Source organism: Acartia tonsa, chromosome 13, assembly GCF_053477335.1.
Source record: "Acartia tonsa isolate MP-2025a chromosome 13, ASM5347733v1, whole genome shotgun sequence".
NCBI classification, from domain to species: domain Eukaryota; kingdom Metazoa; phylum Arthropoda; class Copepoda; order Calanoida; family Acartiidae; genus Acartia; species Acartia tonsa.
The window spans coordinates 32,014,557-32,032,747 of NC_137272.1; the positions used below are offsets into that span (position 1 = coordinate 32,014,557).

General features: G+C 35.0%; 3 protein-coding genes across 4 annotated transcripts in view; 1 reads left to right on the forward strand and 2 right to left on the reverse strand.

Annotated features, from left to right (window-relative positions):
* The window catches only part of LOC145335254 (toll-like receptor 6), a 92,605-nt gene extending 92,096 nt beyond the window's left edge, over nucleotides 1-509 (reverse strand). Inside the window, exon 1 of the mRNA XM_080180993.1 lies at nucleotides 482-509. Within this exon, the coding sequence (XP_080037119.1) occupies nucleotides 482-509 (28 nt within the window). The remainder of the gene's footprint in view (nucleotides 1-481) is intronic.
* A 767-nt stretch (nucleotides 510-1,276) lies between these two features.
* Nucleotides 1,277-15,646, reverse strand: LOC145303788 (toll-like receptor 6). Its single transcript, XM_080145399.1, has 3 exons — nucleotides 15,235-15,646; nucleotides 14,755-14,936; nucleotides 1,277-1,921 (listed from the first exon to the last, which is right to left on the reverse strand). Exons 1-3 carry the CDS (start codon nucleotides 15,408-15,410, stop codon nucleotides 1,773-1,775), a joined length of 507 nt encoding a protein of 168 aa, XP_080001525.1. The 5' UTR covers nucleotides 15,411-15,646; the 3' UTR covers nucleotides 1,277-1,772.
* On the forward strand, nucleotides 5,134-12,018 carry LOC145334929 (uncharacterized). 2 transcript variants are annotated; one of them, XM_080180567.1, is made up of 4 exons: nucleotides 5,259-5,641; nucleotides 6,134-7,193; nucleotides 7,763-7,827; nucleotides 11,890-12,018. In XM_080180567.1, the coding sequence occupies exons 1-2, from the start codon at nucleotides 5,489-5,491 to the stop codon at nucleotides 7,013-7,015; spliced, it is 1,035 nt and encodes a 344-aa protein (XP_080036693.1). In that variant the 5' UTR covers nucleotides 5,259-5,488; the 3' UTR covers nucleotides 7,016-7,193; nucleotides 7,763-7,827; nucleotides 11,890-12,018. The 2 variants fall into 2 exon arrangements, with proteins under 2 accessions (XP_080036692.1, XP_080036693.1); XM_080180566.1 differs by having other exon boundaries at nucleotides 5,134-7,193.
* Nucleotides 15,647-18,191: the final 2,545 nt, after the last annotated feature.

Genomic DNA, 18,191 nt, shown 5'->3' on the forward strand with positions numbered 1-18,191 from the left:
ATGTGACGCTTAAATCATCGTTAATTATTTTCCTAGAAATCACTACTAACTAAATTGTCAAAAGTTAACAGGACATTTCTATTGTATTAAAATTTGAAATTTCATTTACAATTCCTTTAAGAACAAATAGGTCCCGATTTTAAGTAATAGGGTGTGTGTATACGTGTGTGTGTGTGTATGTATGTGTGTGTGTGTGTGTGTGTGTGTGTATGTGTGCCGATTAGCGTGAATTATTGCAAATATACGTGACATCCCTTGAGGTGTTGAAACAAAACAACATATTTAATATTTTCATATTAAATAAGATGGCTTTAGGTTAACATACATTCTATGTCAACAGTGCGTTGAAATGAGACATAAATACAGACTTTAAGTCTAATTTTAAGCATTAATACTGAAACCTTTTTTTGCTATAATGTTTTTTTTTGGCTGTTTTTGTAAAACACTTTGCCGTAATCTTCATTAAAATCCCTAAAATTGCCTTTCTCAATCCTTTTTCTTCTCTCCATCGCTTTTTAGTAGCAAAGCTGCACTATAATTATAGATGGCTGTCTGTCTATAAAAGAGAAATTGATCTACAATATCAAAAGAAACAAATGACGAAAACTTCGATCCAAAATATTTTGTAACAGTTTTCCATTTTTGTATAAGCCCTTTCTCTCCTTCTTTCTCCCTCACTCTTTCTCTCTCTCTTTCTCTTTCTCTTTCTCTCTCTGTCTCTCTCTATCTCTCTTTCTCCCTATGTGTCTTTCTCTCTCTCTATTTGTCGGTATAAAGCAAATATTTTAAAACAGATGAGTAAACAAAAATATAGAGACAAATAGATAGATAGATACAAGCAAATAAATAGATATGTAGATAGATAAATAGATAGATACATGATGGTTAGTAAATAATAATTAGATGATAGATAGATAAGAGAAGAGAAAAAGAGAGAATGATAGAAATTTTAAGCTTTATTAAGTTAAGTAACATCTTTTTTTACTTTTTTTAAAACTTTTTTTTACATATTCTCTTTTTGATTATTTTTTGTTATATTTAATTATAAAGGTCAAGTTTTTAAGGAAGGGGGAAAGAGGTCAATATAATTAATTTACAACCATTCTTTTTCCAGAAAAGTACATAATCTACTGTAACATTTTGATTAAATTTGATTAATTGTTCATTGGTTATTCCCTGAAATGCCTGCAGAAGTGTATGTAAATATTTGAAGAATAAAATATAAAGTCATCAAAAATAATTGGTTATTTTTCTCACTTAAGTAGGTAAATAATGCCTATCTATCTATCTATCTATCTATCAATATATCTATCCATCTATCTACATATCTATCAATATATCTATCCATCCATTCATCTATCCATCTATCTATCTATCTATCTATCTATCTATCTATCTATCTATCTATCTATCTATCTATCTATCCATCCATCTATCTATCTATCCATCCATCTATCTAAACATCTAACCAATCTATCCATCTATCCATCTATTCCTCTATAATTTTTCTTTATATCTTTCTTTCTCTATTTCTATCTATCCATCTATCCAACAATCCATCTATCCAACAATCCATCTATCCATCTATCAATTTATCCATCTATCAATTTATGTATCTACCCATTTATCCATCTATGAATTTATACATTTATTCATTTATCTATTTATCTATCTATCTATCTATCAATCTGTCAATCTATCCAGTTATCTATCTATCCAACTATCAATCCATCCATCTGTCTATCTATCCATCCATATATCTATCTGTCTATTTATCTTACCTCTAAGTAGCGAAGATTCTCAATACCATTCATGGCCCCTATCCGCACGCCAACCGCGGGACTTGGCGACACAATCCGCAGCCGCCGCAAGCGGGCTAGACCGGTAAACGCGTTGGCAGGAAGAGTCTCCAAAAAACAACCTATAACATAGCAATGTATTGTCAAACATTTAATTTTTGGGTGCTCTTCTTGGGGGGGGGGGGGAGAAAGGGTGGGCTCTTATCTATCTCATACCATCAAAAAGTAGGCTGTTGGTCCAGATGCATTTTGAGGGAAACCGCCATTTTTGGAGAGAGAAAAAAAAATATTTTTCTGCCCGGAATCAGTTTTTTTTGCTGATGATACAAAAGCTTTTGATAGCAAAGTTTGAAAGGGAAGGGATAATTCTTCAAAAAAAACAAGTTGATTCTGTTGATTCTCAAGAAAATAATTATCGAAGACACCCCCAAATGAAGGACAGCCCAAATTGTGTCAAAAATGATCCATGTGACGTAATAAAATGTGGGAGATGAGAGGAGAAGTGGGAAAGAAAACCCTTAAAAAGAGATGGATAATCCCTCATTTTTACTACGTTACATGGATCATTTTTGACACAATTTTAACACAATTTGGGCTTGTCCCGAATGAGATAAACAAATTATCCCATCTGTAGATTAAAATCATTGGTGGAAAAGTTCGAACATTAAATGTTTGTACATCCCAATGGAGATTTTAAAACTCCTCAATGTTTTTAAGCCAACCAATGAGAAATAGAGTTTATAAAACTTTGGGTACCAAATAATTCACATATAATAATGTCCCCTCCCTCCCTCTACTATATGTTATTCTAATCAAATATCCCAAACGCTGAATATAACCCAAAGAAAAACTTATACTATTTTCTTTTCTTTTTTTATCTACGAAAACTTTAATAGATAGATAAACAACTTTTGAATTTTATTCATATTTTTCCATAAAAATGTTTTATTTTTGGGATAGTTCCTTTTATTAATGACCAAGATATCATCTATAATACAAAGTAGCTTGATGTCCGTCTGTCTTCCGTCCATCCAGAATTTTTAATTTAAATTTTTTTTTTTAATTCATTAAATTTTTTTTTTTTGGGGGGGGGGGTTGATGGAACCCTAACCCCAAAATTGTTATAAACATTCCTAAAACTTATGAGAAGCTACTGTGTAAAGGAGGACCATATCGGTTCATTGGTAAGCATGATCCTTTGGTACAAACAGACAGACAGTCAAACACCCTGTTACTTTATTATAAGGATAAAACATTTGCGGACGTGAATCCACACCCAGATATTAATAAAACACATAAAAATACAAATGAATGAATTCTTTGATTTATTTCTCGGCTATAAAAAATTAGTGTTTCAATAAACCAGCTAATTTTTACATGGCTTTTAATTAAAGATCAGAGATCTTAAGGGATAAGACAATGGACTATAAATTGATGTACATTTACAATGATGATAAACAAAATTACCCCTTCTGTAGATTAAAATTGTTAATTGAAAAGTTTGAAAACTATTAGTATAAAACTAACCAATCGAAATTCAATAAGACTACCATAAGTATTGGAATCTTAAAATTAAAAAAAGGGAATATTAAAATAAAACTTTGGGTATCAGTGTAATTTAGAGTCCAATGTCACCTCCCTTCCTTCCATAAATCATGTTGTTATAATTACAGTATAAAAGTTTCATAAAATTAACGAAACAAATTTATTTTTACATTACAAAAGAAACACCAAATATAAATCTTTAGAACAAAAATAATTTATTGCGAATTGCTATAATATGAAAAACTACACAGTAAAATGCTTAAGGTATTTGAAAAATATTTTATATAATCATAATAATTTCCTTTTACTATTAACCAATAGTTTCGCAGACAGTCATCGTTATACTTTGTAATTGTGTTATACCTGAAGGAAAATGTGATTTACTCGGATGCTATCAGAAATAGACAGCTGATTTTTTGCTAATATTTGGCTGACGAATGAACATAATATTCTTGGTTACTTGCTATGTTATACTAGAAAATGTATAAAAAAGCTTCATTACTTATGGATGTTGTTATCTTTTTTTTTTTTAATATTCAATTTCAGTTTTCAAAGCTCCGATTCAAATGAAAAAACTCCACTGTGAGAGAAAATAATAATTTAAAATAACTAATGTTTGTAATCAAATTATGAAAATAAGAAACAAGTAATATTAAAAATAATAAGTTGAACTCAGGGAGGGAGGAGACATTGATTTGTTTATTACACTAGTACCCAAAGTCTTAAAATAACGTTCTTATTTGTTGACTTAACAACCTCGGGGTAAGGACTTTTATTGAATTTTGATTGGTTAGTTCATTTAGTTAGTGTCCAAACGTCCAACCGCTATATAGATAACAAGTTGAAATATAAAGAAACTATGTATTAGTAGAGAGAGAGAGAGGGGACAATGAGCTGTTTATTACACTAGTCCCAAAAGTTTTATAATAACATTTTCTTATTCGTTGGCTTAATAACTTTGGGGACTTTCGTTGAATTTTAATTGGTTGGTTCATTAAATTAAGTGTCTAATCGTTTTCACCACTAATTGTAATCTACAGAAGGGGTAATTTGTGTATCCTCATTGGGGATAAACATCAAGGTACGGCCATTATCTTGTCCCTTTAGATCGCTCACTTTCTGGATTATATTATTAGATTGTTTTAAATCTCTATAAGGCTTATAAAATCAAATATCTCTCCCGTGTGCCCTCCCTTGCCTAGCCGCTCGAAAGGGAGCATCAGTCTAGGTGGGTTAAGAGAGGGTCGTAGATACACCAAGCCTTGTCGAGGCACGGGGGCTTACGGTCCAGGGGACCCAACTAAAAGGTGTGTAGACACTACTTTGCAAATCTTACAAGTGTAGAATAGTCAAAATAAGATAGGGGTTAACATCTCTCAATTAGGTTAAAAAGAACTAGGACCAAACTTGTAGTTGGATCATCTTAATATTTAAGAGATTTAATTATAAGGAACGAGGTTGCGTGATTTTCAAGAAAATTACTGTCATACCACGGTCGCCATATTTGAGTACCACTGGTTGTCTACTTAGGAAAATTCTTCACATCTTTTATCCCCCAAAAATGGTACTCTTACAAATATTTACACAAAAAGAGATGTTAACATTTTTATTTCATAATTTTACTTTTACCCCCCCAAACAACAGTAAGATTAGTCCGATTTAAACTAAAAATAACGATGAAAAGTACAACCAACAATTATGATTGACGGCAACCCTGTCTCGATTAATTACACGTTTCACCGTAAGGAGTCGCTAGGGTCACCATTGTGTACACTTAGTTTAAGCGTCACCGCAAATTTTCAAGTTCAAGTTCAAATTTTATCAAACAATGGTGAAAATTAGTAAATTTTTGTTAAACTTTTTAATTAGTAGCGACTATTTTTAAAAAGTGAGTCAGGGTTTTTCAGTTTTATTTTAATTAGGACAAAATCATTTCATTTCTTTTATTTTTCCTTAGCTTACTTACTTCCCTTAACCCAAGCTAATGGATTCAAGTAGGATGTTATGTTATGTAGCTTAAGATCTCAGACTCTTGTCATTTCCTCCATCTATCCCTCTACTTTCCTTTCCTCTCTCCACCAGGATTAATTAAAATTAACTGTCTATGGTTAATAACAAATTAATCTTGCAGAACTTCTTTGAAAATGAACCAGGCCAAGAAATCAAGCAGAGATGGGGGCCACGTCGGTGGTAGCGGCAGCGTGGTCTCTAGGGGCGGAACATCCCCGATGGTTACCGATACCCACGCCGGAAGTGATCCTATACAGGCGGAAGGCGGTGAAAGGGCTACTGTACAGGTAATGCCAGGGGGTTTCGGAAACGAAAGGACCCAAGGCAAGAACTTTGAGAACTTAAAAAGTCAGAACGTACATAGGGACTCGTCTACGAGAACCAATGTTACTGATGATGATTATGTTGACATTGATGATGACTCATTTAACAACGACGCACAATCAATCAAGGATGATAGTCTTGAACTCAGTGCCATGAGTCTTGAAGACAATCAGAAAGAGGAAATAAGAAAGACTGTTGGACACTTACAAATAACAGAAGAGATAACAGAACTTAATTGGACTGCAAATGACAGTAAGTTGGACCTAGAAGGAAATACTAAAGACATTACTTATGTAGACCCAGCTATACTTGACATGGAGGATGAAGATGATGATGACAATGAACCTTTCATTGTGGTCAAGAGCAGAGAAAAGAAAAGAAAGACGGAAGTACAGAATAAAGAGAAAGAGAGAAATGTAAACACTAATAATATAACTGATATGTCTGATATTCAGGAAAAGAGAAGGAGAACTGGTGCTGATAAGCGTGCTGCCAAGAAACAACGAGATTTTGAATTCAACAAGCTCAAGAAAGCAAAGGAAGAATCTACTGGTGGACCATCTATCACAAAGCTCATTGAAGAAGAAGTGATGGATGAAGTTCATAGCAGACCTAGCTATGCAACCCTGGCAGCTGACAACATCATCTATGAGTTTAGGTACGATGACGATAGCATTGCTATCGATCAAGCGGCCTTTGACCACGTAGATGCCACCATGGTTAATAAGTATTGTGAATTCCTGACAAATGGTAACGAAGATTTTGACCTCTCAATCTTTGGTGGAATCAACAACCGTATAGGTTGGATTGCCTGTAACAACAACTACACGGCCAAATTTGTCCAGAACGAGATCAAAAGGATGGACCCTCACACAGAGGAGCTGAAGGACATGGGCATAAAATTCATAATCTACAAGCCACAGGAGAGACTATACCGTAGTATGAAGGGCAAGATCCACACAAAATTCTTCTGTGAGGATCTGACAACAATGGAGATGAAGATAAAACTGTGGAATAAGATAATCAAGGATAAATATGTCAACCCTGAGACTGGAGAGTCCAGGGACTATCATTTCAAGGTAACCGAGATCACCAAGAACAAGCTGTCAGACACGGAGAATGGTTTCTTCACCGTCGGACTGCAGGTGGATGAAAAGCTGTTCAAGGAACTGATCAGGCTAAAAGGCCGCTTGAAGCTCGGTATGTCATATGTCTTCTTGTCTGACGGCGGTATGATCACCGCCGTCAAAGAAGACCTGAGAGACAAGGCATACAAGAAGTATGAGAGCATATTAGAGCCAGATACTATTGCCCAATCCAACACTAACAACAAATAATACTCCAATCTCCCAGGCCAACCTACACAAAGCTGTCTCTGCCACAGTTCAATGTGGGGCCAGGCTTACTGGGAGCCATGACCGGACTGATACAACGATGACGACTACAAATGCCCAACGGACAGGATTTGGACGAAAAATTATCTTGGTTCAAGAACCGTATATTTCAAATAATAAGGTAAAATTTTTTCATAATATTAATGTGTACTGTAGTAAGGAAAATGATAATAGAGCTTGTATAGCCACTAGCAAAGAAGTTAGGGGTTGCCAACTTAATCAATTCACGGATAGGGATCATACAGCAGTTCTTTTCAGGTTTAATAATAAACAAATAATCTTCTGTTCTATTTACTGTCCAGGTGAACCAGAGGCGGAAGGAAAATCGCCGCCCGCCAAAAAACTAATAGAACTGGTTGAATATGCCAGAGTTAATAGCTTACCACTTATCATTGGGGGAGATGTAAACTCAAGACATCTGAGTTGGGGCTCGTCAGAGTCCCAAAAACGGGGAGAAGACTTACTTGAATTCATAATTTCAAAAAACCTTATAGTTTTAAATGAAGGTAACAAACCAACTTTTTCTAACATCTTGAGAGGCGAGGTTTTAGACATAACTTTTGTCTCGGACGTTTTGATTAATAGGGTCGTTGGATGGAGGGTCAGTGATATTGAATCTTTTTCGGATCATGCGTATATAGATTTCGAGCTAACTGAAAATATTAACATAAATAACTCTGATAATTTTAGATGTATAAAGAAAACCAACTGGCGGAGATACAAGGAGATGCTACAAGAAAAGCGGAATAAAAGAGGTAATGTTGATTTGGTAGACATAGATACAGCTGCAGACCAGCTCAGGGATGATATCATAGGTGCTTACAATGATAGTTGTCCTAGTGTTAAGAAAAGATCTAAGAATCGTCCACAATGGTGGAGCTCGAACCTTGAGGCTAGTAAGAAGTTAGTTAATCTTCATAGGAGAAGGGTAGGTAGATTTAATAATGAAGAAAGAGCAGCAGAATATAGGGCGGTTAGAAATAGGCATGATACTTTAGTTAAATCAGCTAAGAAAAAGGCCTGGTACAATTTGTGTCAGGAAATGGATAGACTTGATGCAGCAGCCAGGATACAGAAACTGATGAAGATGAACAACAACAGAGAGCTGGGAACTGTGAGAAAACCTAATGGGGAGTACACACAAAACATCAAGGATACCTTAAATGTCTTATTAAACACACATTTTCCGGACGAACAGGATGACAGACATACGGAGCCATATGACCATAGTAATAATAACAATTTTATTGATATTGAAAAAGTTATTAATATTGAAACAGTTACTAATTCATTAAAATCTTTTAAGCCGTTTAAATCTCCAGGTATGGACGGTATTTACCCGTGTCATTTACAGAAAGGCATCGATATTATTGGGGGGGACATTGTGAAGCTATGGCGTAGAAGTGTGAGGGAAAGTAAGTGCCCTAGAACCTGGCTAGACACCAGGGTAGCGTTTATTGATAAACCAGGTAAAAAAGACAGCCTTGATCCTAAATCTAAAAGACCCATTAGCCTTTCTAGCTTCCTATTAAAGGGTTTGGAAAGAACACTTTACTGGGAAGCTAGTGAAAACCATCTTAGATCTAAAACAAGTAAGAAAATATTCTCATACAAGGAAAGCACCAATACAGAAGACTGTCTCCACGCAGTAGTGGCGAAAATTGAGAAGGCAAAGTTGAATGGCGAGTGTGCGATTGTTCTGTTCGCAGACATCGACGCCGCCTTCAACAATGCCTCCATTAATATGATGATACATAACCTAGAGCGGATGGGAGCATCAAGACAGACGGTAATGTGGACAGAAATAATGCTTAAAAACAGAAAAGTGACAGCCATGCATGATGACGTCATGGTTTCCAAACAAACAACTAGAGGCACACCACAAGGATCAGTAGCAAGCGTTCACCTATGGAATAATAATCAGCAGAATCTAAGTGATAGAATGCCAGAAAGAAACCCAACAGACCTCTACATTTTTGCGGATGACATACTTGACATCTCAATCGGCTGGGATGAAATATCTTGTGCACAAAATATACAGAGAGACATACATATACTGGAGGAATGGGCTACAGACCACAGACTGAGCTTCTCAGCAAGCAAAACCAAACTGATGCTGTTTACCAACAAGAAAAACCCAGTACTACCAAAAATTTACATGAATGAAACTGAGCTGGAGTATGTGTCAAGCATGAAGTATCTTGGAGTAACATTCAGAAGTGATCTCAAATGGGATCTTCATATAAGGAACATAACAGACAAAGCAACCATGTCCATGATGTACTGCAGACGGATGATATCCAAGAATTGGGGACTCAACCCAAGGATATGCAGATGGCTTTACACAGCGGTAGTGAGACCAGTCCTGACGTATGCAGCTATGATCTGGATTGAAGGTATCTCAGGTAGATTAAATGGAAAGAACAGAAAAAGACTGGAGAGAGTACAAAGGAAAGGCTGTCTGGCCATACTCAATAGTATGAAGTCCACCCCCACGGCGGGGATGGAAGTGATGCTGGGACTAGAACCTATAGTCTTCCACCTTCAGGCACAAAGTATCAACACCTACAAAAGACTGATATGGAACAACAGTTGGACAGTGCAGCAGGCTGAAATAGTCAGCGAAAAATCACATGCAGTTATTATACGTAAGCTGGCAAAGAACATTAAAACAATCTTTTTACCAAGAGACAGAATGGTCCATACACAGTTTGTACCTACACACTTTAAAACAAAGATTGGCACTAGACAAGAAGCTAGGGAAAGTAACCTGAAGCCAGGAACAAAAGACCAGGAAGTAATTACATGCTTCACTGATGGCAGCAAGATGGCAGGAAGAGCAGGTTTTGGCTACATTATCACTGGAGGAGGACTTAAAATCAGTGGCGCCCAACACCTGGGTAGCCATACAACGGTATATCAAGCTGAATTGTTAGCGCTGGCAGAAGCAGCCTTCACACTCATATCCAACAACATAAGGAATAGGACTGTAAATTTCTACCTTGATAACACCTCTGCTATAACAGCAATCCAAAACTATCAAATAAGAAGCAAAGTTATCTTTGAGACCAAAAGACTGCTAAACAAACTTGGAGAAGACAACAGAGTGCTAGTGGCCTGGGTACCTGGACACGAAGGCCACCTTGGAAACGAGGTGGCCGATAGAAAAGCGAAGCTAGGGGCGATGATGAAAATACACACACCTGGAGAATGCATTCCCATCTCAGATGCAAATATAAAAGCGGAAATTAAAGACTTCACTTTCAAAAACTGGCAGAAAGAATGGGAGAGGATCACAACATGTAGACAAACAAAAATGATGCTACCTAGTGTCAGGAATGGTTTGTGGAGAAAACTGATAACTAAACCGAGAAGGATGATGAACATGATCACACAAATCTATACAGGACACGCAACACTTGGCTACCACCTGAACAATATGAAAATAGAGGCCGCACCTACATGCAAACAGTGCGAAGAATTTGACGATGCGGAAACGGTAGAACACTACCTAACAGAATGCCCAGCCTTCAGCCATGCAAGACAACAACATCTAGGACATATTTTCTTACGAGTTATAGACTTACCCACCCTTAACCTTGATAACGTACTTAAGTTTATTAAGGCAACGCGTAGATTCGATTATTTAGAATAAAAATAAGCCTATTATATTATAAGACTAGGAAAACTAGTCGACCAGCATTTGCAAAAACCTTGCAAAAATATTAGGTAACAAAAGCTAGAAAACCTAGCTATGATTATACTTGCAAAAATCTTGCAAGTCGAGAATGGCTAAGAACTAGCCAAATATCTTTAGGTAAAATTAAATAGCTACGGAAATCATCGACACACAGGAAAAATAAATTGCAAAAACCTTGCAATATTATTACACATAAGCTAGGAAAACTAGCTGACTCTCACTTGCAAAAACCTTGCAAGTTAAGGTGGCTAAAACCTAGCCAAATTAAATTAAAGATAATGTAATCGTTATGAGTGTATAACTGTTAAACAGCGCATATAAGACATTTAAGAGTTACTGACAGGCAAACATCCAACTACTACACAGGTTATGGTACAGTATAAATAATAAATTACATTAGATTTTTATCAGATTTATTAGAGTTAGACTTTCGTAAATGATAGATAGGACTCCAACATTTTTCATGATAAAACTTAGTTAGTTAAATCTGGAAATCTTGAAAATTAGATCAGTTTAACTAGGTATTTAAGGCTAAAAGCCCTAAATAGCGACAACCGCAGCTTCATGCATATCAACCTCGTGCTGGAGCGCTGCCAACTCATCAGCTTGGGCATCAGCAGATTGCTCAGGGGTGGGACGGCTGTACTCTAGCTGGGTTGTTAGCCACCCATTCTTATACATGCTTCTTGCAATCTCTCTCTTGACATTTTCCTCGTCAGTCCGATCAGCCTTATCCATCAGAGCCGCTCGCAAACCTTGTAAACGCTCACTCATCTCAGTCCAAAACTCCATGTTTGCATTAAAAGACATTTTTAATCAACAGTTCAATGTTTTTATCTTCAACTGAAAACTTTCCCTTGAAAAATACAAGCGCGCGCACGGTTTACCACCTACGTTTTTACACTTTCACCAAATCTTTCCCTACTAACCTTATAAACTAGTTTAGGAAGTCTGGACTCAGTTACACTAATCTAAACCATTTCAGGAATAAAGAGAAAGGGAAACTCTAACTCGCCCCATAAAAATCCCTCTAAGAGCTGCGGCTCTAGCGGGGATATAAGGGTGAGGTCAAGGGTAAACCTAGAAAGATTAACATGACTAAACTAGAATTATTTAGGGTGAATGGACAGAAAAGGGGACACTACTGCTCCCCTTAGTTTTCCTGGGCTGGTGGACTCGGACTGGTTTTGGTCTCGGGCTGTCAGCCTCGCCCATAAGAGGTATTTTACAGGTAAATCAAATATCTTTATAGATTATCTTTCATAAATAGATTATTGTTTTGAGTAGCGAAGCTACTAAATATCTATTTATAATTTTGTCCGTATTGAATTGAAAGATTTTAAAATTTAAATTATCAAAGTGTTAAAATGTTAAAAATGCTTAAATTTAGCTTTTTTGTTAAATATTCTCCTTTTATTATGATTATTTTTTTCCCCTGTATTATACTTTACTGTTCATTTTATATGATACAATATTGTCAGCATAGTTATGGACAAAAATTACCTTGTTGGATTATAACTAAGATTTATTGAATTATTTGAGTTTTTGTTTATCTTAATACTATAATGTCTTAAAATGTCAGCCATGACGACTTTTATTAAATCTTAAGGGATAAGACAATGGACGATAAATGGATGTACATCCCCAAGGATGATATTACAAGATTGGTTTTAGAGTTTAAATACAACTAATTTGGAACCAACCAATCATAAAACTACCCAAAACTTTGGGTACCAGTGTGATTTACATTTTAATATCCCCTATCTCTCTGATTATACAGAATCCTTATCCAAGCCTTTGTATTGTGTATCAGATATCAATTAGTCCTAATTGAATTCTACTACAGATAAGAGAGAGAGAGAGAGAGAGAGAGAGAGAGAGAGAGAGAAGAGAGAGAGAGAGAGAGAGAGAGAGAGAGAGAGAGAGAGAGAGAGAGAGAGAGAGAGAGAGAGAGAGAGAGAGAGAGAGAGAGAGAGAGAGAGAGAGAGAGAGAGAGAGAGAGAGAGAGAGAGAGAGAGAGAGAAAGAGAGAGAAAAGGTAAAAACAAAATTAGAAATTAGAGATATATATCCTTAACTTTTTGTCACACTCTCTCCCTCTCTCTCTCTCTCTCTCCTGCTGTCTTCCATATCTCTTTTTTTTTGTGACACAGAGCACGTCCACGGACACCTAATGCCATACAAAGCAGACAGTGAGAGGGATAGGCATACTGAAAAATAATTCAACACATAACAAAAATCTTTTTATACTCTAACCATTGCAGATAACTAACCCTATAATGCATATAGGGAGGAGACATTGGACTGTAAATTTCACTGACACCCATAATTTTATATACACAATCTTTCATCCATTGATTAAATAACTTAATCTTGATTGGGTTGACCTAACTAGCAATGTCCACCAATAATTCCAATAATAATAAAAAGTTAATTTTGATTGTTATAATTGGAGGGTGTACAACAATTCATAATTCATTGTCTTATTCCATAAGATCCATACAGTTTTGGGCAGTTTTTTAATAGATTTTTGATACACCCTTTCAAGAGCCAATGCATTCGCCCATACATTTTTGATTCATATAAAAAGCCTGACATAGCAGCAGTAGGTTACATTTTTAAGGGCATATTTATTTTTTAGAATTTTTAGAACATTAATTCCTGTACTAAAGAGTATAAAGCCAAAAACTTAAGAGGAAAAACTTACATTTAATAAAGACAAAAAATAAAAAAATTAATTGATGTCAAAGGTGCTTTTTAAAGCAAATATGCATCATTAATAGAATATGCTTTTGAGAAAGCTTCATAATAGTTTTCAAATCTAACACTTGAAGCTAGAGGCACTGAAGCAACTTATTTTATAAAGTACTTAAAATTAGATTTTTCAATTTAACTTCTTTATCTTTGAACAGCCGTTTTTATAGTTATTTACTACCCTAGTATGACACTATATTTACAGCCTGCGATACCCTCATATTCTACTGTTGTAATACTAAGATATAATGACTAAAGAACCAATCTTCTAATATTATTAGATGGGAAAAAAGTAAAAGATATCCACTAAAACTAATACCAAGACTCACACACACACACACACATAAACACACACACACACACACACATACTTTGACTTAAAGATAAAGGAATAATCATCTAGTATATCTGTTCACAAAGTTTTATAAACATGATATCTCATGAGTTCACTTCAGTGTCTAAACTTTTTCGCCAATAATTTTAATCTACAATTACTAAAATTACATAAAATTAATTTAATCATAATAAATAATGCACATACAGTTATCTTCCATTGTCTTATCCCTTAAGATCCCTGCAAATATTAATATATCGTATAAAATCTTAAAAATTACTGAATTACAGTTTACTGTTCTTTCAACCCTGAACTTTTGTCTTTACCTTTACCAAAAGTGATTCCATTATTGGATTAACTTTTTACACTAGTAGTGCTCAATTCACTATGGGTTGAAATGGGACATTCTTAAAAAGTCACAGTGTGTTAATATTGGAATTTTTGTAATGAGTAGTAAAGATTGGAACCTTCCTTTAATGTATTAACTTTTGCACTAGCGTTTAATTCACTATGGGTTGAAATAGGACATTCTTAAAAAGTCACAGGGCAATAATATTGGACGTTTTATAATAAATAATGATAATTGGAACCTTCTATCATTTGATTGACGTTTTACAATAAACTGAATCCACTATGGGTTTTAATGGGACATTTTCAAAGATCACATTGGTACTATTTTAGACTTTTGTTTTGAACAAAACAAAAGTATAATTCAGACTTTAGAAATGGACTTCAATTGTTCAACTTGCAGTTATTGTTAAGTATTACATTTTCTGATGGAAAGCTTTTAATTTCTCATTTTCAAAAAGTAAATATATTCTTTGTGCTGTTTGTTGTCTCATAGCTAAATTACTGAAGAATAATGGGTATTACAAGTAAACTAGGAAAATCTTACCTATTAAAGCAAGCTCCTCTAACCGATGTAGGCTGGCAAAGGCATGTGGCTTCAGCTGACTAGTTGATGTACTGTCAGTACAGTGTACAGTAAGACTGACAGTATGGCTGCTGGGTATCACACTAAAGTTGGTTGTCTCCTCCAGGCTGTTGATAGCCGTCAAATCACAGGATAGTTGTAATCTAGAATATTTTATTTAATATCAGAAAAAGGTTGAATTAAAAATAAATGTGGATAAAAAAACAGATACTTTAGTTTTCAAGGGGAGAAAGGGAGGTAATTTTGCTTGTAACTTTTTTGCCAGCCAAAAATTAACATGATCAGTAAACAATATTGTTTTAAAATTGATAAAACCAGATTTTTGGAGGTACAATGGGGCTGGTAGTAATTTACCACCACCCAAAAGGAAGGCCCATGGTAAGTGGTTATTGTTATCATCAAAAAGGATGATTTGATCTTTAGATATTTCAGAGATCTTACCTCTCATTATCATCTCCTTCTACGCCAACACTGTCCCCGTCCTCACTGTACAGATCCTCTGGGGGCGTGTACACCCCTGAGGTGCAGTCAACTGGTATCCGAACCCCCTCCACCACCGCGTCCCCCTGCAGGGGCGTCCACATCACCAACAAAAAAATGGCAGACTGTGTCCACATTCTTGTTATTGTGTTTTTCCCGCCAATTTTTACAAAAATTGTGGAATCTTTCCTCTGATTGGTTGAATTTTGTTTGTATTCTCTCCTCTGATTGGCTGTTGGGTAATTTCGCGCCAACTTTAATCATGACGTCATTTTAAACAGCTGTTTAGTTCACAAATGGTTACACATGGTAATAAATAACTTAAAACCAGTTTTCACTCATAAATTCAACTCCATAATCAACCAGTGGAAATCTGAAAAAGAAAAAATAATATCAATATAGATATAAAATAGTGCTTAGATGGCATTTTTTATATAGATTAGGAAAAGGAACTAGTAGTCTAAAAAACTAGACATGTTAGATTCTAATTGCTGCGCTACTTATGGCAATAATTCTTGTTTTTTGTTAATATCTATTTCTATTTATTGCTAAATACTGATATAATATTACTGCTTCTATTTCTGGGAGGGAGGGGACAATGGCCTGTTTATTACACTAGTCCCCAAAGTTTTATAACGACATTTTCTTATTTGTTAATTTAACAACTTTGGAGACTTTAGTAAATTTTTATTGATTGTTTTATTAAGTTTAGTGTTCAAACCCCCAATTTGAATTGATAGAAGGGCAATTTTGTGTAACATCATTGGAATGTACACTAATTTATTGGCCATTGTCTTATCCCTTTAGATCCCTGTATTTAATCTCTCTTAATCTGCTATAATACGGATAATTGATTAATAACTAAAAAGGATTATTATTAATAGCAAAGCTACTCTATATTTTGATGGTCTGTAAGTCTGTATGTAATGGTTTTAATGCTTATTAATATATCATTAAGTTTTATGAATCACACTAATAGTAATATGTCAAAAAATATATTTAATGAAAGCTTCATTAATCTACATATAATTACTTGGATGTTGCACCAGATTTTCAAGAAATCTTAATAAAGTGATACTTGCAGCTGACTAAAATAACTAACCCTTCATCCATCTCCTTTGCCCCATCACCTCCCCTCCAACTGAATCAATGATCTGACCAATAAATGAGTTCCCTATAGGCAACCTAAATTTTCCCCTGTCAATATATCCACCTATACTAGATCCATTGCTTTAATAATTTTGGACATAATATTCCTTGTTATTAATAGTATTATCCACTTTCCCTATTGATTAAGTGTAACAATATATGTTTGTCACTATTAAGATCTCGGAAATGGCAAAAAAGATTCTTGTAAGGGATAAGGGATAAGACAATATACGATAAATTGATGTACATCCCCAATGATGGAAAACAAAATTACCCCTTCTGTAGATTAAAACTATTGGCTAGAAATTTTAGACACTACAATTTTTAAACAACCAAGCAAGATTTGATAAATGTCCCCAAAGTTTTTAGGCAAACAAATTGGAAAACCCCTTTACAAAACATTGGGGACCAGCAAAATTTGCATTCAATGTCACCTCCTACCCTTTATCTATTGAGTATGTAAATAAGTTTATAAATATATAGATAGACTAGTAGCAGTGCCCTTAGCCTAAAGGGGAATTTTTATTGGAATGAGGAGGTCATTATAAAAAGCCTAAAACCATCTAAAGACTTATACTAAACTTCCCTGAAATGCACCCGGTAAATTTAAGAGATTCTGGAGCTCTCTTATCAACAAGAAACTTATCAAACACAGTAACAACAATGGCCATGGACAGGATCATCCTTGATTATTCTTTAAAGAATATACCTGTTCCCTCAAGGTTTAAGTACGAGAAGGAAGTAGCTTTTAGACTGCAGAACTTTGCCAAAAATCTTTCTTTTAACCACTGGGCCAGATGCACAAACCAAACAAATATACATAAACCTTCTTTTGGCCTTAAATCAAACTTTTCTATTCCATTGTATAAGGAGGCCTTTGAATTAAAACCATTCAAAGAAGACCTTGTTAAGTTAATTTCAAACATAAAATATCGTCCACAAACAAATGAGTTTCAAAAACGCCTCAAAAATGACTGCAATATAATAAGAAACTCACCCGACATAATAGTTAGTGCAGACAAAACAGCTAATTTATACAAGATGAATTTAGCCCAGTATAAGAACCAACTTCTGAACAACATAACTAAGGATTACAAGAAAGTAAATATAAATGAGGTGAACAACACTAACCTAGAGGCAAAAACTTTAGCCAATAAATTTGATGTGGCTAAAAAAGCTGAAATTCTTTCAGACACTTCAAGCTTTATAACAATCAAAGACCATAAAGAAGACTTTCCTGGTCGGATCAAATGCAGACTTATTAATCCTTCAAAAACTGAGATTGGAAAAATAAGCAAACACATCCTGGCAAAAGTCAACAAAGAAATCAAAGCCAAAACCGGTTCAAACCAATGGTCTAGCACAAAAGAGGCTCTAAATTGGTTTAAAGAACTAAACAACAAACAAAGCCTTACATTCTTTCAATTTGATATTGAATCATTCTATCCAAGTATTTCAAAAGAAACCCTCTTAAAAGCAATTAATTTTGCTAAACAACATACCTGTATCAACCAAGATGAAGTAGATATCATCATGCATTCTAGACAAACATTCTTATTTTCTGATGGTGAAGCATGGGTTAAAAAGAAAGGCGAAAAATTTGATGTTGCTATGGGCAGTTATGATTCAGCAGAGGTTGCTGAACTTGTTGGCCTTTTCCTTCTCAATGGCCTAGAAAACCTCATACCCCAACAATATATTGGCCTATACAGGGATGATGGACTAGCAGTGACAAATTTGAGTGGCCCAGGCGCCGAAAGTTTGAAGAA

Bases quoted from the DNA above. Each gene is read 5' to 3' on its own strand.
- LOC145303788 (XM_080145399.1), bottom strand. From the start codon at position 15,410: ATGTGGACACAGTCTGCCATTTTTTTGTTGGTGATGTGGACGCCCCTG. The intron at 14,937-15,234 runs GTAAGATCTCTG...AAAATATTCTAG, and splicing joins GAAGGAGATGATAATGAGAG to ATTACAACTATCCTGTGATT. The intron at 1,922-14,754 runs GTAAGATTTTCC...GCTATGTTATAG, and splicing joins AGAGGAGCTTGCTTTAATAG to GTTGTTTTTTGGAGACTCTT.
- LOC145334929 (XM_080180566.1), top strand. From the start codon at position 5,489: ATGAACCAGGCCAAGAAATCAAGCAGAGATGGGGGCCACGTCGGTGGT.